The sequence below is a fragment of the Ambystoma mexicanum genome, chromosome 12, assembly GCF_040938575.1.
Source record: "Ambystoma mexicanum isolate Mex_15411 chromosome 12, UKY_AmexF1_1, whole genome shotgun sequence".
Taxonomy (NCBI): domain Eukaryota; kingdom Metazoa; phylum Chordata; class Amphibia; order Caudata; family Ambystomatidae; genus Ambystoma; species Ambystoma mexicanum.
In genome coordinates this window covers 877,644,170-877,669,486 of record NC_090936.1, presented here as the reverse complement: position 1 = coordinate 877,669,486, position 25,317 = coordinate 877,644,170, and the positions used below count along the sequence as shown (strand labels likewise).

Genomic DNA, 25,317 nt, shown 5'->3' with positions numbered 1-25,317 from the left:
TCCAGAAAGAACATGGCATTATAACTTGTTCTGAGATGAGAGTTTGCAGCACACGCTTTTTGCTCACAGTACCGTTCACAGATGTGAAATATCCATTTGCATACCAGTCTTTGTCCCGCCCAAGTGGGCAGTCCAGCATGGCAATTCCTATCTGAACAAGAGTACCAACAGCAACCCCATACATGTGTTTCAGCCTTGTTAGGCCTCATCAGTGACGTGGAGCTTTGCCTCTCTGAGCACAGTGAGCAGGGAGTCCACGTCTGGTTGCCCCCGGGTAACTTAGGGTGACCAACCCCAAGTTCCTTGCAAATATTTCAAAAAAGGTAGCAGGCGCTCGTCTCCAGAAAGAACATGGCATGATAACCTGTTCTGAGATGAGAGTTTGCGGCACACGCTTTTTGCTCACTGTACCTTTCACAGATGTGAAATACCCATTTGCATATCAGTCTTTGTCCCGCCCACATGAGCAGTCCAGCATGGCAACTCCTCTCTGAACAAGACTACCAACAGCAACCCCATACACGTGTTTCAGCCCTGTTGGGCCTCATCAGTGAGGTGGAGCTGTGCCTCTCTGAGCACAGTGAGCAGGGAGTCCATGTCTGGTTGGCCCCAGGTAACTTAGGGTGACCAACCACAAGTTCCTTGCAAATATTTCAAAAAACGTAGCAGGCGCTCCTCTCCAGAAAGAACATGGCATGATAATCTGTTCTGAGATGAGAGTTTGCAGCTCACGCTTTTTGCTCACTTTATCTTTCACAGATGGGAAATATCCATTTGCATATCAGTCTTTGTCCAACCCACATGGGAAGTCCAGCACCAAAATGCTATGGCAATTCCTCTCTGAACAAGAGCACCAACGACAACCCCATACAAGGACAACCCTCATCAGGCGGGCCTCCATGTTAGTGGGGGCTGTGGAGGTGCACGGTGCAGTGGCAGTGTGGCCCATTGCTGGACTGCCCTCTGATGTGGTCAACAGATGCAGACTCCCCAGTACAACGGCATGTACCTGCATGCGGCATACTGGTGTGCCCTGTGTGGAGTGCTGGGGGGTGGGCTGGGGGCTCGGGGTATGGGGACATACAACATGGATGTTGTTGTCCATGGCCCTCATTACAACTCAGGCGTTAAGGGTTTAACGGCACCGTTAACCCTTAACGCCTGATTACAAGTGTCCCTTTGCGGGTTGGTGTTTAACGCCTGCTTTTAGCAGGCGTTAAAAATCCAACCCACAAAGGGACTTTGGAGCTAATTACGGCACCGTAATTTACGGTGCCGTAATTAGCGCCTTCCCCATTCCCATTATGCCCTATGGGGGCAAAAATGGGAATGGGGAAGGGCAAATGGTGAATGGGGAATTACCGCCCCACTCACCTTGGAATGGGGCGGTAATTCCGCCATCCACCATGGCGGAATCGTAACCTTAGCGGCATGGACCATGGTGCTAATGGCACCATGGTCCTCCACCAAGGTTGTAATGAGGGCCCATGTCTAGGAATTCCGCGGTGTGGACCTCCACGTCGCTGAGGGGGGGCAGTGGCTGCTACCTCCCCTTTGGAACTGGTGGCAGCAGACTGCGTTCCATCACCGTCTGCCTCTGCAAAAGTTGCCGACTGCGTAGTGGCAGTGTCGTCGTCTGGTGTTGTATCCTCCTCTGCTGGCCTGGGCTGTCCTGCTGCCCTGTGTTGCACTCTGGGCGTTGGTGTTGCCCTGGAGGTTGAAGGCCCAGTGCCTTCTTGTCTGGCCCTGTATCCCTTTGAGGATGTCTAGGCTTTTGGGGCAGGGCCCTGGCCTTCACTTTCTGTGCCTGTGCCTGTGGGGGAACAAGAGATGCAGGGCATCAGTGATGGTTTTACGTGCAAGATGCATGATTTGGTGCTGTTCGGTAGTTCATGTTTCATGCATTGCATTCTTGTAGGTGAGACACACAGGGTACTTTCAATGGGGTGGGCCATAATGGCATACGCTGTGGACTCTCCATTCTGGACTGATGTGTACTAGGTGGCATACCGTTGTATTGTGGTTTGTGTGATGTGTGACATGTGATTGATCCCTCTGTGTTGGGTGTCTGTTGGTAATGGGATTGGCACGCAGCATGCATTTCATTGCGCCAGGGTTTGGGCCACCATCTGGACATGGATCTGTATATGTGTGTATGATGGCCCGTGCATTGGCTTGGTTCACTTTCACATCTGTTATGCTACGTCATACTTTGCTTCTCAGGGATTTGTGGGGACACTCACCTCCATCTCCCAATGACGTCACACCTGTCTCCATTTCTCCAAAGCCCTCGATCAATTCCATGTTGATCATGGTGCTGCACGTCTCCTCCCATCGCATCAATTTGGTGGGTGAGTGGTCCCCGCTGCCTGTAGCCATGGCCTCCCTGCGGTTGGCTGAAAGTATGTTGTGCACCAGGAGACGTAGATCGTCCCACCTTTTTTTGCAGTCTTTCACCGTGCGGGGCGAGGTGCCAACCGCAGTCACCTTCCGTGCCACCTCCTCCCATATTTGTTTTTTGCGCAGTTGGGCTTCGCGTTTCAGGTTATTGGCAAAGACCTCATCGGCATGGCCTGCCAGTGTGTCCGCCAGCATGTTCAGCTCCTTGTCCGAGAAGCGCTTCTTGCGCATGCGGGGGTTGGACTTCCGAGTTGCCTTGGACATGATGGGTTGATTGGGCCTGCTCTCCACTCTGTACCACTGCGTTAAGAGGATTGCAATGGATTGTGTTTTTTAAGATGGCCGCCGGCGCATTTCCCGTTCCGGCGCGATGACGTTACTTCCAGGCCCGGTATTACGAACCCGGTATTTGCATGATGGTATTGCCGGGTCCGTTATTAAGGGGTTGCTCCTGGGTGGAGGCGGTATCGGCGGGTCCTGTGATGGTGCTATCAAGGGTTTGGTGGGTCTTTAGCGGCATGGCGGTGCAGCCATTACCGGCATGGGCGTTCACGCATGCTCGCGCTCTCATAATCAGCCGGTATTTGCGGTGTCGAGGGTACACGGATGCGCTAATTACACCATGCCGGTAATGACTGAATTCTTCCCGTGATTCTCGTAATGAGGCCCTTTCTCTTTACTCAACAGCTTCTGCGTCCTTCTTCCTCATAATAGACCTTGTCTGCATGTGCTGAGGTTCTTCCCCGATGCTTGCTTCCGGAGGGTGCTGGGGTGATGGGGTCTCTCCAGCATAGATCTTTACGTCACCTAGAAAAGGCCAAGCACTTCTGCCCTGCACTCTGACTGCAGACGACGTGACGTCTTCCACGATAAAAGGACTGTTAAAGCGGGGCTCATCCCACTTTTTCCTCGCATGGTTGCGAATTCGGATTGCATCTCCGGAGAACACTTTAGGAACACATAGTTCTTGAAGTCTGCTTGTTGAAGCATCTCCTTCTGTGTTCTGCGCTGCCCCACATCCTCTTTGCCGTAGCTGACCAGACATGACAGATACTTGAGGTCATAGACATAAGATAGTCACGTAAGTTCATTCCTAACAGTTCAGACGTTAGCTGGGCATCACTTCTAACTCTGGATGCAGATGTGAGGGGTGTCCTCATTTGCCTCCCTGTCACTGTTTCATGGGGGGTGAGATGGTGGTCCAAACCTGGTTGGTTCCTCTATGCATATAATGCCAGTGGCAGGCAATGCAACCACCCTTTCTTCAAGGTAAGCTTCAACTTAGCTATTCCTCCTTTAAGCAAGCCGTTGAGCCTCTCACAGACCCCATTTCCTTGTGGATGATAAACCGAAGAAAACTTGTGCTTTATACCAAGCAACAAGCCATTCTGTTCAAAAGTTTGATTCACAAAATGAGGACCAATGTCTGATCTTAATACTTCACATATTCCCCATCTAGGACATACTTCTTGCACTATAAATGTTGCTGTACAAGTGGAATCTGGGTGTGTACATGGACCAGCTTCAATCCATTGTGAAAAGGGATAAGCTACTATAATCATGTATCTATATCCATTACATACTTGCAGCATGTCGACCTAGTCGATATGCAAATGCTGAAAGGGGCCATTAGTTCTTGGGATAACTCCTCTAGCTGTGCGCAGTGTGTGCCCAGCGGTGAACTTTTGACAAACGATGCAATTCACTACATAGAATGCAACGTGTTCTAACAAATTTGGTATAAACCAATCCTCTGCAATAGTTGCAGCAAGGTTTTCTCTAGTTGTATGCGCAGGGTAGTGTAGCTGTTCCAGCGCCACCCTTAATAAGGCTACAGGCATCACCGGTTTACCAGTGCTGTCTTGTCGCCACAATGCTTCAGAGGGGTTTAAGGAACACCCTCTTTGCGTCCATAGATCCTTCTCATCTTGAGGTGCGTCTCCCTGAACCGCTATTAATTGTGCCTTTGAAAGATTGCTATATGGGTCAGACACACTCATCATCACCACCATTTTTTATTCACATTAGGTGTGTCAAAAGACATTGGGCCTCATTACGAGATGGGTGGTAGCCATGGAGCTAATAGCTCCATGGCTGCCTCTCATACCGTGCCCGTGTCCGGGCTCGTTCAATGGGGACTTACCGGTGTAGTCTGACCCTGGCGGGACCGGTAAATCCCCATTGAACAGACCATTCCCCATTCCCATTTGAGCCCCCATAGGGCTCAATGGGAATGGGGAGGGTGCTAATAACGGGCTTGTGACTTGTAAGCCTGTTATTAGCGCCCGGGTCCCTTAGCGGGACCCGTAAGGGATGTGTGGTCAGACCACACATTCCTTACGGTCCCCGCCAAGGGACCTTGGAATAGGGCGATAAGGGATTACCGGCACTGGTCTCCTTACCGGGGCCCAGTATCCCTTACCACGCAACTTGTAATGACTCCCATTGTATCTTCTAAAGATGCAGCGCGTTTGGCTTCATCGTCTGCTGCCTGCTTTCCGCGTGAGATAAAAGTCCCGGCAGGATAGCTTAAATAGCAATTACGCAACTAAAAAAACAAACAATTCCTGTAACAGCGCCTCGATGCCCGCAAGCTGTGTGAGCGCTTTAAAAAATGCAAAATAAATGAAATAAAATCTGCCTTTTTAGTGTGAGCTGCGCATTTAACGAGTGCGATGGATACTGGGAGTTGTAGTTCCCTAATAAGCTTGTCCAATAAGGCGTCATGTTGCACTGGAGTGCCATCCGTTCAGAGGTAGCCCCTCCTTTTCCAACGTGCTAATCCTGCGTGCACGGTCGACGTCACATAGGCTTAGTCACTGTACACCGTTACTTCCTGGTCTGCATGATTCTCGAGCGCGAATATCAGCGCAACTAACTCTGCAGCCTGTGCTTAATAGTGAGACGGGAGTCATGCACTTACCAATGTTTGAAACTCCCCATTGGCTGTGTGTTTTACCACAGCGGCACCTGTATATCTCTGCCCATCATTTTGATCTATCCTTGAAGAACTGTCAATAAAAACAATTTCTCCCCCTGTCAAAGCATTTTCTTTTATCCTAGGGATCTCATCATAGAACTCTTCATAGTTCGAACAGTCCTGCGCATGCTCATCCTCTGCCAGTGGTTCAGCTACAAACATGACAGGATTCACTAGCTTGCATCGAACTATTTTAATAGCCGAATTTGATATCACTACCTCATAGGCAGAAGCCCTTTGAGAAGTCAATGTCCCTTTTGGTTTCTCCAAGATGGCAAATAATGCATGCTCAACAAACAACGTCATAGAGCATCCCATCACTATACTTGCAGCCTTCTCAATGACGAACACGGTGGCTGCCAAAGATTGTTTGCACAGAAAATGACCACGCATTACTGGGTCTAAAATCCCACTGTAATATGCAAGGGGCTTGTATCCCAATGTGGTTCTCTGTGTGAGGACTGCTGTCATAACGGTACCATCCGTATGCAAAAACAAAAGGAATTCCTCACCATAATTGGGAATCCCTAAAACTGGAGCTGTACAAATTGCCGTTTTCAATTCCTCAAACCCTTCCTCCGTCTCCTCAATCCAAACAATGATCTCTTGCGTTACCTGTGCTTTCGTTTAGAGCTTGTAATAAAGGCCTTGTATATGAGCTATAGTCAAAGACCCATGCTCTGACATAGTTACATAATCCCAAAAATCTCTGCATGTGCTTTATCGTGTGTGGCTTTGTGGTTTTCAAGATAGCCCCAGCTCTCTCAGGAGTAACCTTTTTTCCTTCATGCTAAATCAACTGACCTATGTACAATACTTCCTGTTGACAATATTATAACTTCTCTTTGTCAACTTTATATCCTTTTTCATCAAGTGTAATCATCAACTGAATAGAATTACGTCTGCAGCCTTTCTCTGAAGTGCTGCAAACTAAAATGTCATCTACATATTGCAACACAACACTTTCCAAATCAATATTGCTTAAATCCATCTGGAGAACTCTATTGAAAATCGAAGGATACTCACAAAACCCTTGAGGTAATCTCGTGCTTTTTAACTTAGTCTGTCTGAACGTAAATGACGTCAGATCCTGTGAGTCCTTATGTAAGGGGATTGAGAAAAACGCATTTTTCAAATGAATCACAGTAAAATATCATGCTTCAGCAGGTATGTAACATAAAATTGTAGCCAGATTAGGAACTAGATGGAACTCGGCCTCTACAATCTGGTTAATTGGGCGTAAATCTTGAATTAGCCTCCATGACCCCCCCCCTTAGATTTTTTGATAGGGTCACTGACGTATTACACTGCCACTCTGATGTCACCAAGATGCCCTGATCCATCATGGCAGAAATCATTTAAAACATACCTTCATCTGCCTCTCGAGGCATAGGATACTGTTGTGCTTGAGGTAAAATTGCTCCAGGCTTCAATTTAATCTTTACTTCTGCAACCCCCTTCAATAGGCCTACATCATAGGGGTCTGTCGTCCATAATGAAGCTGGCACTTTTGCCATGTCTTCCTCAAAATACTCGGGAAGTTTTTGTGCTATCATTCTCTGGGGAACCTCACGTTTAATGGCTTGTACCCAATAATTATACTCATCTCAAATATCACTTTGTCATCTGATGGATGATCTCCAAACATGTCCTCATCAGTGACGTCAGTCAATCTGTTACCCTCCCCAATGGCAATCACTGTGCACCATCATCTGCCATCATGATCATTTCCATCAAGCAAAGCCATTTCTCCTCGCACTATGGCTGTTTGTAATTCTAAATGAAAGATTCTCCCTTCCTCTTCATCCATAGGTATATTTGACCTGAATAGAAACTCATCAGGTAGTCTCATAGTTCTGCCTACTAGGTCTGGTAGCAATGTCAACAAAATGCGAACCACATAATGAAACATGGACTTCACTCATGGTCACTTGTCCTGCAAATGCCATAATACATTCGCTGACATTTAAATAATGCATTCCTGGTGTTCAACACACTATGCATTTATCAGTAAACGAGATTGTCATATTCAAATTAGTCATAAAATCTCGACCTAATATATTGACGGGTGTCTGCCTTGAATACAGCAGTGGCACCGACATGTCACATTCTCCTATAGAGACTGATACGTCTTCAGTAAAAGGAACTCTGCTTGTAGCTCCTGTGAAACCTTGAGTATTCATGGCATTGCCAGACATTGAACATTTTCCCTCTTTTATACACAAGCGTGTTGCACCGGTGTCTACTAAAATGAAAAACTTTTGCATCCTATACTGACGTCTACTCTTGGTACCTCGTGGGGATTTGGTGTCACGGATAGTATTGAACAGATGAAGTCTCCCAGTGAGCTGTCCTATTGTGGATACTGCCTCATTCCTGTACTTGTGAAAGGATTCCCTCCCTATATAGTGACACCTTCTATCCTAGGAGTCATTAACTGTCCTGTGCTCGTGCTTTGCTGTATCTGCATAGGTGAATGCTGTGACTACCCTTGCTGCGGCTTCACTGCTGCTTGCTGCGTTTGCAAATTTTGCTGCATTCTCGGCGCTTGTGCCTGTTGCACCGTTTGATTCTGAGCAAACCCATCTCCACTCTGCTGTGAATACGCAGGCGGGTTTGAAGTCCCCCCTCTTGAAAATTGACCATTCTGCACAAACCCTTGACTTCTACACATGCGAGCCAAATGACCTGTCATACCACATGTCCAACATATAGCCGGAGGTCTCCCCATCTGTCCTCCCTGCATGCTTTGATTATCATTCTGCATGTTCTGAAACGCACCTTGATTGCTCTGAAAATACCCCAGATTATTATGAAACACTCTTCCTCTAAAACCTCCCGTTCCTCGTGGCATAAACCAATTATTACCTTGATCAAACTGCCTTTGATTCTTCCGCTGCGGCATGTTTGTTACCTCCTGTGAATTTGATCCGTCTCCACTAGTTATCATCTCCCCTTCAATAGCGTACTTAGATAACTTCTTTTGCACTAACTTCACCTTTTCATCTTTCTTTATATCATCTTTTTTGCGATTCTTTTCCTACAAGAGTCTGCAATAATGTGCGATAGTCAGCTGAATCTCTGACCATGGTTTTGCCTCTATACCCACTAACTTCTTATGCTGCTTCTGTACCGGGTGTGGCAGCCCTTGGCATAGTATATGATAGAACACAGGTATAGTTTTTTCCCAAGACTCGCGTGTCTCCAAGCTGCACTGCTCTTGAAAATTCTGAATGTAAGCAAGCAGATCTTCCCCTTCCTGCATCTTTTTCATCATAAGAGCTCCCATATCGGACGTGTCTGGATACAGTACTCTAAGCGCTTTCCAGACTGCCGCCCTACAGTTATTGAACGGTGCTCCGTCATGAGCAGTGTTAACTGTAGTAACACCAGAATACCCTGCTCTGGACCAAACATCATCAGCTCTCTCTCCAAGGATGGCAATCAGGAGACCCTTAATGTCCCCTATAGACAACGTATTTCCTCCTGTCATCTTTTCTAATTCATGTATCCATTTCCTAGTGCCAGAAGTTAAACTCGGAAGTTTACACCTTAAATTATCCTTATCCATCTGGGGCCAAGGTATATACTGTGGTCTAGCTCCCCCTTTCTCTAGCAAGGGAAACTGTAAAACCCCAAACTCACTCCCATCGTCTGTCTATACAAGGCAGGGACAATATTTCTGCGCCTCCTTCTTCCTGGCAGCGATCTTAATCTGCTCACATAGGGTGGCGACTCCCGCCTCTCACCATTTGTCCTTTAGGTTGGTCTGACTGTGTCAATGATTTTGACGTCCAAGGTATAGGCATGTCTAAATCTGACCATCTCACTTCCTTATCCATTGAAAAACAACCCTCATTTCATACAAAAGAAGTAGAATTTCTGGGTTTCCACATTTCACCAGGTGGGTTGACTATGAATCAGTCTAAAATACGAGCCGTTTTGGAATGGCCGGTCCAGGTAAACTTGAAGTCTTTACAGTCTTTCCTGGGGTTTGCCGAACATCAAGCCGCTTTCAAGTCCTTGAAATCTGCATTTACCTCAGCTCCGGTCCTACAACACCCGGATCCGGAGTTGCCATTCGTTGACGAGACAGACGCATCATCCTTTGCTTTGGGAGCGGTATTGTCACAACCTTGCCCAACCTCTGGTCATTTACACCCTGTAGCCTATCATTCACGCAAGTTTACCTCTACTGAGTCCCATTATACAGTTACTGAAAAGGAACTCCTGGCGATTAAAGACGCATTTCAGGTATGGAGACACCATTTGATGGGGGCCAAACACCAAGTCACTGTTTTCACTGATCATAGGAATTTGCAGGATCTCGCATCCCTCAAGTGCGTCAACAGTCGTCAGGTGCATTGGCACTTATTCTTCGCAGCCTATGACTTTGTTGTGAAACACCGTCCTGGTCTGTCTCATGGTAAAGCAGACGCTCTATCCCACTCTCCTGGAGGGGTGTCACTTCCGGTCTTCCCAGAAACGGTGCTAGACCACGGGCATGTAGTATGCTTATGCACTCCTTCGCCTCCTCTGTTGTCAGCCATACGCACATGGGTTTCCCAACATCCACAACAGTTAGCAGAATGGGATCCCATTTATCACGATGGTCTACCTTTTGTTCACAACAGGTTGTTCCTACCCTCTAGTGACACTCGAAATCTAGCTATGGAATGGTCTCATGATGCTGCCATCCATGGCCACCCAGGACAACATCGTACTCTGGATCTACTTAAACGCTGGTGCTGGTGGCCTTCGATGCGGCGTGACGTTGAGAATTATGTCAACACCTGCTCAGTGTGTGCCCAGTGTAAGTCCCGTAGAGGCCGCCCTTTGGGTCTTTTACAGCCCTTGCCGATTCCCCCCAGACCGTGGAATACCCTTACAATGGATTTTGTGACTGATCTCCCTCGTTCACAGGGTTATGATACAGTATGGGTTGTAGTAGACGCCTACACAAAGATGGCTCGCTTTATTTCTTGTTCTGGTATACCCTCTGCGCCTACATTGGCAAATCTGTTTTTCAAGTCCATTTTTTGTTTGTTTGGGCTCCCTACGGTCTTGGTTTCTGACAGAGGTTCACAATTCACGTCCCGTTTCTGGCGTGCGCTCACTAAATTATTGGGTATTGATGCACGATTTTCCTCTGCTTAACATCCGGAAGCCGTCGGCCAGACAGAAAGGGTAAATCAGGCCATGGAACAATATTTACGTTGTCTTTCACTACAACATCAGAAATCATGGGTACACCTGCTACATCTCGCTGAATTCGCCCATAACAACTCTTTGCACTCTTCTACTGGCTTTTCTCCGTTCTACTCCCTTTATGGCCAACACCCCCGTACATTGCCCATTCCCAATTATGCATCCTCTTGTGCTCCTGCTGCCTCATCTTGTGTTCGCGACATGGCCATGGTTCATGCTCAGACTCTTGCCCATCTGCAGGAAGCTCAGTTGGCCATGAAAGCTTCAGCCGATAAGAAACGGGTTGCTGCTCCTGTTTACCGTGTGGGAGACCGAGTTTGGGAGACCGAAATTGCTTCCCAAATTTGTTGGTCCTTTTCGGGTGTCTGGTGTCCGGAGTCCTGTGGTTTATCGCCTATCCCTTCCTTTGACCTGGAAGGTCCATCCAGTTTTTCATACTTCCCTCCTGAAACCATGCCCTGGTCCTACGCGCCTGGTCTCTCGTCCTGCCCCCGTGTCACTGGATGACCCTGATGTTTATGAGGTTGGGTTACGGTCCTGAGGAGCGCTCTTGGGTTCCTGCCCGGGATGCGCATGCCCCTCGTTTGGTGGCCCAGTTTCATCGGGATTTCCCTGCTTGCCCACGGGGTCGTGGGCCTTTGGGGGGGGGGCTCTGTTACCCCATCCACTGGTCGCCTTACGCACACAAATACCCGTGCAGCCACTAAGCCCTCCATCTCAGGTCCTGATCTGCCTTCCCCTGCTGACCTCATGTCCTCACTCCCTCAAGCAGCACGACAGAGGCGCACACGAAGGCATCTAATGCGCTATGGTTATATTCACCCATTGCAACGTTGGCAGCTGCCCTGGCGTCTTGGAGACAGTCGACAGAGACGCTGGCTTTTTCCTTTGCTTCGTCACGCCCTCAGGAAGACCCGGCAGCGTTTTGAAAACTTGGGTCATGTGACAAGGAAACGTGCTATATCATCGGTCACGTGATGGGTCATGTCTTTGAACTGTATTTTTGGATTCCTTTTGATTACCCCCTTGTTACGGCGAACTTGGCTGGCTTTTGACCTTGGAACTCTTAACGGACTGTTTTCGGATTTCCTCTTCTGTTACCTTTTGGAGTACCCTTTCCATACAGGTCTTGCAGTGCCTATTTCTACAACAATCTACGCCTACCTGCTGCCGCTTGCTACACTCTGCAGCCACACGGAACACCTCCATTCTCATCTTTGTTCTTCCTGTCCCCAGACCCTTGGTAAGCCCCTTGATATTTGTTACCTCGCTTGCTTTTATTGTGGACTTAATGGACATTACGTTAAGACTTGTCCACGCCGCCCAAAGCAAAAGAATCCGGGTTTTCCGACTGCTCGTCCCTGAATATGGGGGCCAGGACGAGTTCTCCACAGTCCCCCTCTTCTTCTCCTCTGGCATTTGGGCCTATTAGACCAGTCACAGTCCACGCCTTATTAAAGCCTACTCCTGACACAATGCACCCCGTTCAGATTATCATTGATTCCGGGGCCACTGGCTGCTTTATCGACATACAAATGGCTTATGCCTTGAACCTTCCACTAGTTACCAAGGAGTTTCCTGAGCCTGTACAGGCTGTGGACGGGACTTCCCTTGATTCTTGACCTATTCGACAACAGACTGCTCCCATGGAAGTAGTCATCCAGGAAACACATAGGGAAACACTTGCCTTTGACCTAATAACCACCCCTCAGTTTGGTATCATTCTCGGCATCCCTTGGTTAAAAAAACATAACCCGCTAAACAATTGGGGTACTGGCCAGGTGTGTTTTGAATCCGAAGTCTGTCAACATTTTTTTCTTATCGAGAGAAAGGAGGTAATCGATACACCTGCTGCAGCGTTGGGTGCAGTAGCACATCTGACCTTATCCGAGACTGATGAACATCACTCTTCCACTTCGCACATGGTTGGTGCTGTCTTTTCCAACATACCTGCAGTTTATCACGAGTTTTTGTCAGTCTTCGACAAGGGCATCGCAGAGAGTTTACCTCCACACAGACCCTACGATTGCCCCATAGATCTGGTCCCTGACGCTCAGATCCCCAAGGGCCAAATCTATTCTTTATCACCAGTAGAGGATAAAGCCTTGAAAGAATACTTGCAGGAGGCATTACGTTTAGGCCACATTCAGCCCTCCTCCTCGCCTGCTGCATGCCCTATCTTCTTCGTTCCAAAGAAAGAGGGGGATCTTCGCCCCTGTGTAGGCTACAGACGTTTGAACGCCATCACTATCAAAGATAGATACCCCATACCTCTCATCTCTCCACTCTTGGATAGACTAACACACGTCTCCATCTACACCAAATTATATCTTCGTGGAGCATACAATTTGATATGTGTCCGCAAAGGGGATGAGTGGAAGACGGCGTTTTGCACCCGACAGGGTTTATTTGAATACCTAGTAATGCCCTTCCGTTTGTGCAACGCCCCTGCCACCTTCCAGAGCTTTTTGAATGAGGTCTTTGGGGACATTCTGGACAATTATGTGGTGGTCTATTTGGACGACATTCTCATCTTTTCCTCCTCTTTAGACAAACACATCCTTCATGTCCAAGAAGTCCTATCCCGTTTGCGCAAGAATGCGCTATTAGCCAAGCCTGAGAAGTGCCAGTTTCATACCAAAGAAGTAGAATTTCTGGGTTTCCACATTTCACCAGGTGGGTTGACTATGAATCAGTCTAAAGTACGAGCCGTTTTGGAATGGCCGGTCCCGGTAAACTTGAAGTCTTTACAGTCTTTCCTGGGGTTTGCCAATTTTTATAGGCGGTTCATCCCTGGTTTTTCTACTATAGTGGCACCATTAACTAAATTGACCAGTCCATGTGCCCCATTTATCTGGACCCCCGAACATCAAGCCGCTTTCGAGTCCTTGAAATCTGCGTTTACCTCAGCTCCGGTCCTACAACACCCGGATCCGGAGTTACCATTTGTTGTCGAGGCAGACGCATCATCCTTTGCTTTGGGAGCGGTATTGTCACAACCTTGCCCAACCTCTGGGCATTTACACCCTGTAGGGTATTATTCACGCAAGTGCCTATTTCTACAACAATCTACGCCTACCCGCTGCCGCTTGCTACACTCTGCAGCCACACGGAACACCTCCATTCTCATCTTTGTTCTTCCTGTCCCCAGACCCTTGGTAAACCCCTTGATATTTGTTACCTTGCTATTCAGTGTATTGTTTGCCATTGTACTGACCCATTGCTTGCTTTACAGCGGTCGAGGGGTCACCGGTGTTCCTGGTTCCTGGCGTTCTTCGGCACTCAAAAAACCTGTGGCCTCAAGGATTGCTCAGGAAGTTATTTGTATCATTCTGAGCGGAACTTGTGAACAGAGGCCCCATAATCTTCACGACCATCAAGTCATAACACATCCGTTCAGCTTCTCGTAGACTGTGGGAGGGGATTCCGTCTGAAACCGGAGGGACCCGTCACACCCTACTTGCAAGATTTTAGCAACTTAAACTAAACCACCATCTACGGTGAGCCTCTCCTCCTATTAGCCGAATGGCAGAGGTCATGCGATTTTGCCGGGACTCCAAAGTTTACTTATGTCGATGGATTTTTAAACCTTCCGCTCCGCTACCAAGTGAACGGAATAACCTCAGTCATTTAAGATGAGTAGCAATTACACTGGAGATAAATGGGGATGCAGATTTTATTCATACATCAAAAATCAAAACGACTCAGTTAGTTGGTAAAAAGGATAACTGTTTTATTTGTAATTGTCTAAAACAGGGAGCATAACGAACATCAACGAATTTGCTCAATCCTCTTACTCAACGAGATTCATAAAAAACTGAGTTTGTATATCAAAAACTCATCATCATTGACATTGACCTGCGTCACTACTGACATCATCCTAAGTGACAAACTACAAAAACCTAACAGCAACTGTGATAGGCTCTTAGTGAGCATCTAAATATATGATCTATATTAGTATGGGATAGTGAGTGAAAGAGTTAGGTTTCTTAACATCAGGTGGGGCAACTAAGCCCTTCCATCAAAACTATGGCCACTATGAACGTCACTAAATACACTGCGTCCCATTGGCTACACAAACTATAGGACCCTTAATTACACGGTCCCCTACAATTGGTTGGCACTCTAAACTTTGTCAGTACTTTTGCACCTACGTCTAGCAGCATGCAGATTGGGCTTCCAGGTGCTGGTGAGTTTGTCTTAACCCAAGCTTTCCACCAATGACCATATCATTCCATCATCACCTCAGTGGTCAGCGTAGTCAATTAGGCTTTGAAGCTCGGCCTTGAGTTTGTTCTGTACTGTGGAGAATCAGGGGAGTGAAGGCACACTCTACCCTCATGCGTAGGTATGAGCATCTTGCTCGTCCAACTTCATCCTTCCACGTGACTGAAGACCATGATTTCGAGCTTTTACTATCTTTAAAATACAATTTTTTAATAGACCTCTAACGTCTTCTTTGTTTGTGTCTTTGAACAGGAGTTATGTTCTTTCCCATAATTTGTATCCAATGCTAGTTAACTTCAACCGGATAAGACCTTGGCTTCTTGGCTTGGCTTCATGGCTCATCCAGCCTCGTCTTTTCGAGAGTCACTTTAAATTATGTGTTTTCTTACTGCGACACACTGAGAAGAGGCCTTTCTTTTTTAGTCCAATTCTGCTATAACACATAGTGGAAACATCCATCCTTTACTCTTTATGCATATATGTATATATTGGCGCATGCCGCAATCTATTCATTGTAAAGCTTTACAATGAATATAAAATATTGTCTATTGTTACTTAACAATAGACAATACTTAGTCTGCTTGCGTTTCTTTTGCATCTGTACTTGTGTAAACTGGCTTGATATCTTCATCCATTTTATGGCATAAGCTTCTACACCTTGATCCCAAGATGTCACTTATCCTTGATACTTTCTTGATGCCTTTAGAATATCTGCATTCTCTGGTCTCTGCATAGTTTCTAGGCACATCAGCTCAGCTTTGCACGATGTCACCATTCATCTTGACCATTCATTTGCTCTGCTTCTTCCGGGATTTCATTCAAACGGCCATCATATTTTCTTGTATGCAGGTATATGAACCTTGCTTCCAAAATTCTGTTAGATATCAGTATTTTCACTGGTACTGCACAATTTTCACATCCGGGCTCCCAAGTTATAGGCAATATGGGTAAGGTGGTTGAGGTGGGGGTATTTAGCTCCTCCTCTACACACCTTAAATCCTCGAAGAGTGCTGATATCACTACCATGCTGCTTCCGCCTGATAAAGGGAAGAAGTCGGAAACACCAAAGTCCCCGTCACAAGCCTCCTCCGATGGCGCGGGCCTACTGGCAATCAAGGGAGACATTCAAGCTTTCATGCTTGACATTAAATCTGAATTTCGATCCTCCATGACGGAACTCACCACTAAACTGGAACAAACAGAGCAGAGGGTCGTAGAGGTGGAACAGAGAGTGGGGGAAGTGGAAGACCTGACCCAAGAACATTAGGCTACGCTCCTGGAAATGCAACGTACAATCCAATCTTTACTTAACAAAAACGGGATCCTGGAGTACAAGAAGGAAGACTTGGAAAACAGAGCCTGATGAAACAATAAACGAATTCGGGGGGTCCCCCCTTTGGTCCGAGACCAAAAGTTGGCTGACTATGTAGGAGATGTTTTTCAATCCCTCTTGCCACACCTGGATAACTCCCAACATATGCTTGACCGCACCCACAAACTCAGACCCTGCTGCGGGGCGGATTCCGACTTCCTCCCAGATGTTATCACCCGGGTCCACTTCTACACTACCAAGGAAGCTATCATGGCGATAAGTCGCTCCCAAGATGACCTGACTTTTTAAGGATCCCCCCCTTCACATTTCTGCAGGATCTAGCAATGGCAACTATCCAGAAACAGAGGGCCCTGATGCCCTTGACTCTATTCCTCCAGGACCAGCACGTCAGGTATTGTTGGTTGTTCCCCACGGCTCTCCAATTCTCTTACAAGGGCATCCCCGAACTATTAGTCATCTGGAAGACGCCAACCCGATCTTGCGGCCCAACTCGCCTGAAAAGAAGAATGGAGCCTCACCCAATTCACCAATGAGTGGCCCTGAAGAACTCCCCCCCAAAGCGAAACATTCGACCTGGACGAAGGTCCAGAAGGGGCAGAATGCAAAGTGATCTTCTGTTGGGAGCCAACGGACTGCTACACTGATGGCGACCAATGCCCTGACCATTGGCCCCTCAGCTTGGTAATATTAGTTCAGTTGGTCCTGTGGATGCCATCATGCCTAGGAGCACACAGGAACTCCATATCAACTGGGCTTTGCATGGCCCATGCCTAACTCTGAGGTGAATGACACCCGAAGGCCCTTGTAGTGAACTACGAACTGTTTTAGCCCTGTTGGCTAGGGGATATACTGACAAAGAAAGGTCAGCTTCCCACAAGTTTATTGTTATGGCTTCATGTTGGAAGCTCAGGTTAAAAACCCATTTGCGCTATTATAACAGGATGACACAAGACGTAGATGGCGACTGAGGCACCCATGGCCCAGGCCCCACAACCAGAGACAGCTGACACTCCAGAGGTTCCCCCACCACATCAGAAACTAAATTTCATCTCACTAAACATTAAAGGCCTGAACTCTCCCTCCAAGAGGACATCAACATTGAAACGGCTTCAGAATATGGAAGGCTCAGTGGTCTTCCTGCAAGAAACTAACCTATTGCCCTCAGACTTCACACGCCTTCCCAACAGGAATTTCCCGCTCCAACATTTGGCCTCCAACGGAACAAAAAAAGGGGGTACCGCCATTCTCTTCGCCAGGAATATCCGACCCAAAATACTAGAGACCCTTCAATGCACAGAGGGACGCTACACAGTAGTCAAGGGCTTTATATACGGCCAGCTATACTCCTTGGTTTCAGTTTATGGCCCCAATGAAGGACAGGGGGCATTTTATGAGGCACTGGGTGAAGCCCTTCTCCCCTTCCTTGAAGGCCACATTATCATATGTGGAGACTTTAATGGGGTCCCAGACACATGAGAGTACTTCACCCCGGCGACAAAGACTTCTCCTTCTTCTCCCATGTACATCAGACCATCTCCTGCATTGACTATGTGCTGGCCTCCCAACAAGTCCTAGCTTTTGTCGACAAGTTGACCATTGGCACAAGGGTGCTCTCTGATCATGCCCCGATTCCATTGATGCTGCAAGCTCATGAACCGGATCCACCCCCTCAACCCCGCTGGAACCTGTAGGACCCCATCCTGAATTAAATGCCACTGAGAGACCCCATAGCCACTGTGATCAGGAACTTTTTCAGGGAAAATCCGACAGAAGACACCTCCGCGGCCAACACGTGGAACGCCATGAAGGCAGTGGTGCAGGGAGAACTAATTGCACATGGGGCGGCATTCCATAAACGGAAACAGCAGACCAGTAGAGTCCTCGAAGAAGAGGTACAAATGGCTGAGGCCCATCATAGGCAGAAGGGCTGGTCCCCAACTGGCCCGAAGGAAGCTGGAGGCACACTATGCCGAGGAGATGGCACCCCTACTTGCTAAAGCTAAGCAGGGATAGTATGCCAGGAACGATAACGCGAATAAACTCCTGATAGAGAAATTAGCGAAAGCAACATGGAAAAACACCATGGTGGGCCTCCGCAACCCCCAGGGCAAGATTCAATATGCTGACCAAGACAAGCTACGACTAGCGGGGGCCCATCTTTCTGAAACAATGTCAGCGTCACCCTGAGATGAAGCATAGCAACAGCAGTACTTACAGAGTGCTGCTCTTCCACATCTCGAGGAACCTGATAGAGAGGATCTGGACACCCCAATCACAGGTGAGGAGGTGGAGGCAGCCGTTAAAGCCTTGAGACCGAGAGCACCGGGCCCAGATGAGTTCACAACAAGGCTTTATATGGTGTTTCGCCCCCAGCTGATAGACCCGCTAACAGCCCTCTTTAACTCATTGGTGGCTTGGGATTTATCACTCCATCCATGCAAGAATCGATAACCGTGCTTTTGCTCAAACCCGAAAATAGCTCATATAGGCCCATCTCCCTACTTAACATTAATGCCAACATTTATTCGAATGTTTTAGTGAATCGCCTGGCGAGCGTCATGCCCAACTTAATAGACCCAGACCAAACGGGCTTCATAATGCATAGGTCAGCCGCAGATAGCATCCGTCGGGCCGTGAATCTAGTGGACATTGCTACCCAAGACTCACACAAACTAGCGCTGCTGGCTTTGGACGCTTCCAAAGCCTTTGACAAGGGAGACTGGACCTTTCTACAACTTACCCAGGAAACCTTTTTTTGGGCCCGAACTTTCGCAAACTCGTTCTGGCAAAATATGTGTCCCCTAAAACGATCCTCCGGGTTAACCACAATCTATCAGACTCAATCCCTTTAACCTGCGGGACCAGACAGGGATGCCCTCTATCCCCACTCCTGTTGGCCCTAATATTGGAGCCCCTCGGCCAGCGGGTTCGGTCGAACTCGGGCAACAAGGGCCTTCCCGTTGGCACCTCCCAGCACAAGATTTAACTCTATGCGGATGATGTGCTGTTATCCATAACAGACATTCACCCCTCCCTCACATCAGCTCTTGAAGTACTTCGTATATTTGGGAGGGTAGCAGGCTTTACCATCAACTTTGGGAAATCAACTGCCTAGGGGATAGGCCTAGCGCCTGGGGAATGAGCGATCCTAGAACCTCTATGCCCGATCCAATGGAGTGAGAAATCCATTCCCTACCTGGGGGTCCAGATTCCATCCCGTCCTAGAGACGTATACTCAGTGAACTTACCTCCGCTCTTTAAAGAAGAGTCTTCTTCTTCAATTATGTCTTTACTCTGTCTATTGAGCTTTGCTTTGTCTCAGGTGCTCGTCGGACATCCGAGAGATGCACCCAATATCATAACTCCTTCACGCGGATGGCGAGAGGCATATAGAACACTTCCTCATATGGACCTTGGAACCTGGGATTGTTCCATTGACGCACAACGTTTTTTATGTAGATGAGTTCCCCAGGTAATAATGGTCCAGTTGTGGCAAATATGTTTGCAGTTGCTGTCCCTTCCGGTGTGTCCTGGCGTTCGCTCCTGGGTGGCGCCATCTGTCTGGAGATATATTTGATAGCACATGTTAGTGATGTTAAATATTCCCTAAATTCCTTTCCTAGTACTGCTTGATGTGCATCTGATGCTTTTCTCACAAGGGATATGGGGGACTGCATTCGCCTGCATGTGACTATTTCATGTGGTGTCAAATGGTGGTCCTTACTAGGCTGTGTGCGTAAACTGAAGAGGGCAAAGGGCAAACAGTGTACCCAGTTTTTCTTCAACGTGGAACACAGTTTTGACAGTTTACTCTTCAACAGCCCATTGATCCTCTCCACAACGCCATTAGCCTGAGGTTGGTAAATTGATCACATTCAATGTTTTATGCCCAATAGCGCTGCGACATGCTGAAATAGCGCTTTAAAGAAATGTGTGCCATTATCTGATCTCAATACTTTGCACACGCCGCATCGTGGAAACACCTCTCTTACCAGGAACCATGCTGCACACATCACATCTGGGTGTACACATGGCCCTGCCTCCACCCACCTTGAAAAGGGGCAAACCACCACAAAAAGGTACCCATGTCCGTTGCACCTTTCATAACATTCACTGCATACAAAACATTCACATAAAATGTAAAATATCAAGTCCTTACTTGCAGTACTAAATCAATGAAGTGCGAGAATGCCTTATTAGTATGTCTTTTAGGCAGAACAAACTGTAAAACAAGGCTGTTTGGTGCTTTGTAAAACCCATGTTTTACAAACAGGTAGACTGCATGTCTTCCTTATGTATGTTCTGAGGTATTGTAACAAAAACAGGTTGAATCAGAATCACAACCCGTCCGTGTATAAAGCACACTAAGCATGAATAATGTATTAGTCCTGATTTTCATTTTTATCAAAGTGGCTTACTTAGAAGGTTTGCTGACCTATTCCAAATAAGGTTCATGCCCCTTTCAAAGAATATAATGCAATACTGTAGGTTTTAATAGCTCAGCACTTTATTTAACATTCATTTAAAGAAATAAACAACATGTTTTAGTTAGATTACTTATCTGTACTTCGTGTTTCCTATCGGAGTCGAGTAATCCATATTGGCAGCTGTATTTTTAACGTTCATTAACTACTCACAGCTGTCAGTTTTCACCATAAAACAGTCAAAACTATTGGCTTTGTCAATGTTTATTTGTCTGGTTATCTCCATTGTGCTGTAAAAAAAGACATATGAGTCGAATGTTTTACCATGTAGAACCGTAGATGATAGTCATCTTGTTTAACTAGAAGCAACATTGGCAATAGAGATGTTTGGGGGTATGTTTGCCAGCTAAAAAGCAAGTACTGTATCTGACAATAACAGAAAGTGCAAGTCTTCTTCTTTACCCTGCTGTCCTTTTCGTTTATATGTTTTAGGAAGAAGTTACAAGGCTAAAGTATGTGGATACATATTCTCTTTAGTTAGCTCTTATCCATAACCTACAGTTTACTATGTAGTGGCAAACCAAAATAAAATGAAAGCAATCCTGAAAAAATAATTAATTGTTGATTGGATTCATCGTACATTGCTTAGAAATAAATTTATATTCTTATACATACCCTTAAATATTTTAACAGTTGTGTCATTTCAACTACAGAAATCTACGGAGCAAATGAAAAACATCCCCACTATTATTCTTTCTGTCTCATACAAAGGAGTGAGATTTATTGACGCTCTGAATAAGGTAAGTGATTTCTTTATATCAAGGCACCTATGTATGTAATGCGCATCCAAGCATACACATTCCACATTTCGCTGTTAGTTCTTGCATAATATTTTAAGAGACGTTACTGGAAAAAGTTAGCTTCAAGACAGCTACAATACAAGGCCAAGACATTTCTGTGGCATGGCATATTGTATTTTATATTGATAAATCCAGTGTTTCATTTTAGATTTGGGTAGGTTGATGTTTTTTCGAAAACATATTTAGAACTCGATAGATGGCAGTGCTTTTCTTTCTCCACAGGCCTGTTTCCCCTCACACAATCTAGCCTTGTGTCATCATCATATTATCGGACTGTAGTAGGACTGGATTCTGCTTCATTGGATCTTCATTTATATTCATAAACACTAAATACATCTGCCCGTGTGCACAAGATCAGACCATTTTCAGCGATATAGTGAATAATCTCCTTTGTAAATCAATTAAATAACTTGATTTTCCCTGTCTGTTGTAGGTTGACCACTGTCTCCTGCAAAAAGCACATTGCAACTGCATTTAAACTGTTTCTCACGGCTTTGAAATCCTAACATGCAAAGGGTGACACTGTCACTTTAAGGAAACTAAGCTAATCCTAAATTACAGAATGCACTTTACTGAGAATGCCAGTTGTTTTATGCACTCTGAACAAAGAGTATAAAACCCTAGCTAGGGGTGGAATATTGTTTTAGGTAATACATTTGTATCACTTTTTATACACACTGCTTTCTCTGCTTTTTCCCTCAACCAAGTCCACTATGTAATGTTTGGACAAATGTGCCTCCTCCTGTGGTAAAATATCAATGAAGGCTGGCGATGCTTAGTATATTAGTTGTCCTACAGGTACTCAAAGTGTGGATGAGTGCTCGGCCCTTCATAAAATGTCATGTTGAAGTCAGAGCGAAGCTTGGGTTGTCTAAGGGACTTTTTAGGACTCCACAGGAGTCCTCTAGTGTGTGTTACCACCGCAAGAAGACCAAAATGGATACAACTGAGCCCCTTGTTTCTTCAGGAGCCCACTTTGATGCACTTGATGTCACTCTAAGCCTCATCACTATCACCTCCACCATATCAAGCACTGCTCAGCATCAAGAGCCTAGACACTGGAAGTTTCACTGTCAACATGTTTGTCTTTCAGCCCTTACAAAGTTGAGTATGTCCCATGGAACTGTTATGTTGATTCCCTTGCCATTGATATCCGTGACATGGAGGTCTGTTTGATCAAAACTGGCAGCATATTAGGAGCTTGTTCGTTAGCTAGTCTGTGAATTCCAACAAGCCTGCACGCATCTTAACAGAGCCACATGTTGAACTGATTAATCAAAGTCAGAAAAACTGAAAGCCCATTTGCCCAGGGAGACCTCCAAAACCTTACACTTTTAATGCAGCCTAAACCACATAGGCATCCAACAGAATAAATCTTAGGCTAGTCTGATTATTCTCCCGACTCGCCAGCATATACATCTGTCAGAGTTTCAATAGAAAGCTTTAGTGAAATTAAATATCCCAAATTCAACTCCTCAATAGGTAACTTCAATTATTTTTAAGTCGTTTCAGCCTAAAGATCCTCTGAAACACCAAATTCTGTGGTGCTGGTCAATTGCACTTATTATAAGTTATTATATGCACTTTTGTATTCGCAAATGCAGTTGTCCGCAAACAATGGTCGGCCAGAAGTACAGGATCCAAGGTACCCAACACCTGCTTCTGTAAAATATCTTGTACCTGATTCCCTTCTGTTTTTGGTGGTAATGAAGAAGGTCCCATATTTTGCCTAATCATTATCTTTCTCCAGAGCCCCATCATACAAATCGAGACACAAACCACTCAGCAGTTCATAAACACTTAATTCCGGGGACATTCTCTGCTCACGATACGCAAAGTGGGAGAAAGTATACTAAAATGTTTTTCAACCTGGTAATGAATCACAAAAGACAATTTGCTGCTCAGTATTGTAAAGACTGGTTATACCCTCGAGATTTCCAACGTTCCACAGACATTCCCCAAAGAAACTCTATCTCTATTATACTTGGACCGGCTTGTTCAGGAAGTAAACATGCTTCTTCAGAAAAGCTCCATCAAAAAAGTCCCAAAGGTGGAGCAAAAAAAGGGGATTTATGCATGGTATTTTTTCGGTATACATGAATGGCATAGATCAGTTCTGGTTTTAAATTTGGCAAACAAGGGGATCCAAAAAACAAAAGTGAAGAGTTTGTGCACATCAGCAGGCTCTCACTATTTTGTGAAAAGCAATTGCATATTTGCCAAAGACCTATAGAATGCATAGTTCCACATCATGGTTACAAAGAAACATTTGCAGCATTTTCTTTTAAATGTAAGCATCGTTAATACAAGGTGGTCCTGTTCCCCTTAAAATGATTCCCAACATTATTCTCAAAGTGCATGGAATTGATAGCAGGTTGCTTGGGAAAAATGCATAAAAACCTTTGTTTTTCGTTTGCGTGGGTGACTGGCTCATCAAAGCCAGCACATAAAAGTATATGAGTCAGGATGTCAAGACAATGTCAAGCACAGCTGGTCCTACAAGCAAATATGTCAAAATCAATGCCCCACACAGTGTAGAAGCATAATGTGTTCTTTGGAAAAGACTTTTTATTATCCAAAAAAACAGCAATTTTCTGATTCCAGCTGCTCACCCATCCACCAGGTAAAACTCTCCATTGCTATGCGCAAGAGCATCTTGCATCTTTATTGTTTATCATTTGAGGCTTCACATGAGGCCTCATCAAGTGGAGAAGTGGTCAGCAAAGAAGTGACATACATGAGGCTAAGGAATAGGAGAGAGGTGACCCTGGGGTGTGGGGATCACCACCCGCTCAGTGATGCACTTCCCCCTAGGTGAGATATGGAGTATCTCCCAGGTGGCACCCCCAATCATTTCCTCGTCTAGGGGGCCTCTTGCTACTCCATGAACTTTATTGTGACCCATACATCACATGAAAGATACTGAAACAAATGGCTAGAGGAATGAAAAGCACACCCACCACTAATGAAACTGTACCTGGCGTAGTCCACGAGCCTCATTCTCACTCTAATAAATCCTAGTCTTCAGAGATATGCAAGTTCACCAATGATGCTTTCGGCTGCTATACGGCTACTGCTCATCTGAGTTTACAGGCACCCACAATTGTCGGCTAGAAAGCAGAGATAACTTAATGAAGAGAGTGTTTGCAGAAAACCGGATGGCCCTAAGCAAGAACTGCAGGAGGACTATTTCCAAGAGTGCAGAGAACTACTCTCTAACTTTGTCTTGCTGACCTGCAGGGCGGTCTGCTGGGAAACCCCAAGCACCTTGGAAAACAGTAGTTGGCCTGAGCTTTACTCAGTTCCCACACATGTTCACTCTATTCCCAAAGCTGACAGCAATCTCATGGTTATGCAGTCTGGGCGCAGCTCCAATAAAGTAAATAAGGGAAGCATGACAGGAAGAGGATGGATGCTAAGAGACAGAGTTGGGCTGTGCAGATTAGAGCATGGTGGTGTGGCAAGGAGGTAGAAAGAAGAAAGGGAGAGAGGAGGATATGGAAAGAAGGAGAGAGACAGGAGAGGGGAGGAGGAGGCAGAGAGGAGTAGGTGGAGAGGGGAAGGAAAAAAGTGAGAGGAGATACAGGAGAGGAGAAGGAGGCAGAGATGATAGGAGGAGGTGCAAAAAAGGAGAGCAAGGCATAAGGATTGATGGAGGAATTACAGAATATAGGGAAAGGGAAGGAAGAGGTGGAAGAATGTTGTAATAAAGAGAAGGAGATGTGCAGCAAAGAAAAGTAAGGAAAGGGCATGGAATAAGTGGGGAAACAGAGAGACAAAGGGACAAAACAAAGGCAGGCAAAAGAAGGGAGGAAAGAAGGTCTTGAAGCAGAGGAAAAGGCATGCATTGCCAGAAGGCCCAAGAAAGTGAAGTCAATTGAAACC

At 46.1% G+C, this 25,317-nt stretch overlaps 1 protein-coding gene across 2 annotated transcripts in view; it reads left to right on the top strand.

The window, feature by feature from the left end:
* The window catches only part of ANKS1B (ankyrin repeat and sterile alpha motif domain containing 1B), an 806,556-nt gene that overhangs the window by 524,419 nt on the left and 256,820 nt on the right, over positions 1-25,317 (top strand). For both annotated transcript variants that reach the window (XM_069629362.1, XM_069629363.1), the window contains exon 6: positions 21,286-21,372. In XM_069629362.1, the coding sequence (XP_069485463.1) occupies positions 21,286-21,372 (87 nt within the window). The remainder of the gene's footprint in view (positions 1-21,285; positions 21,373-25,317) is intronic.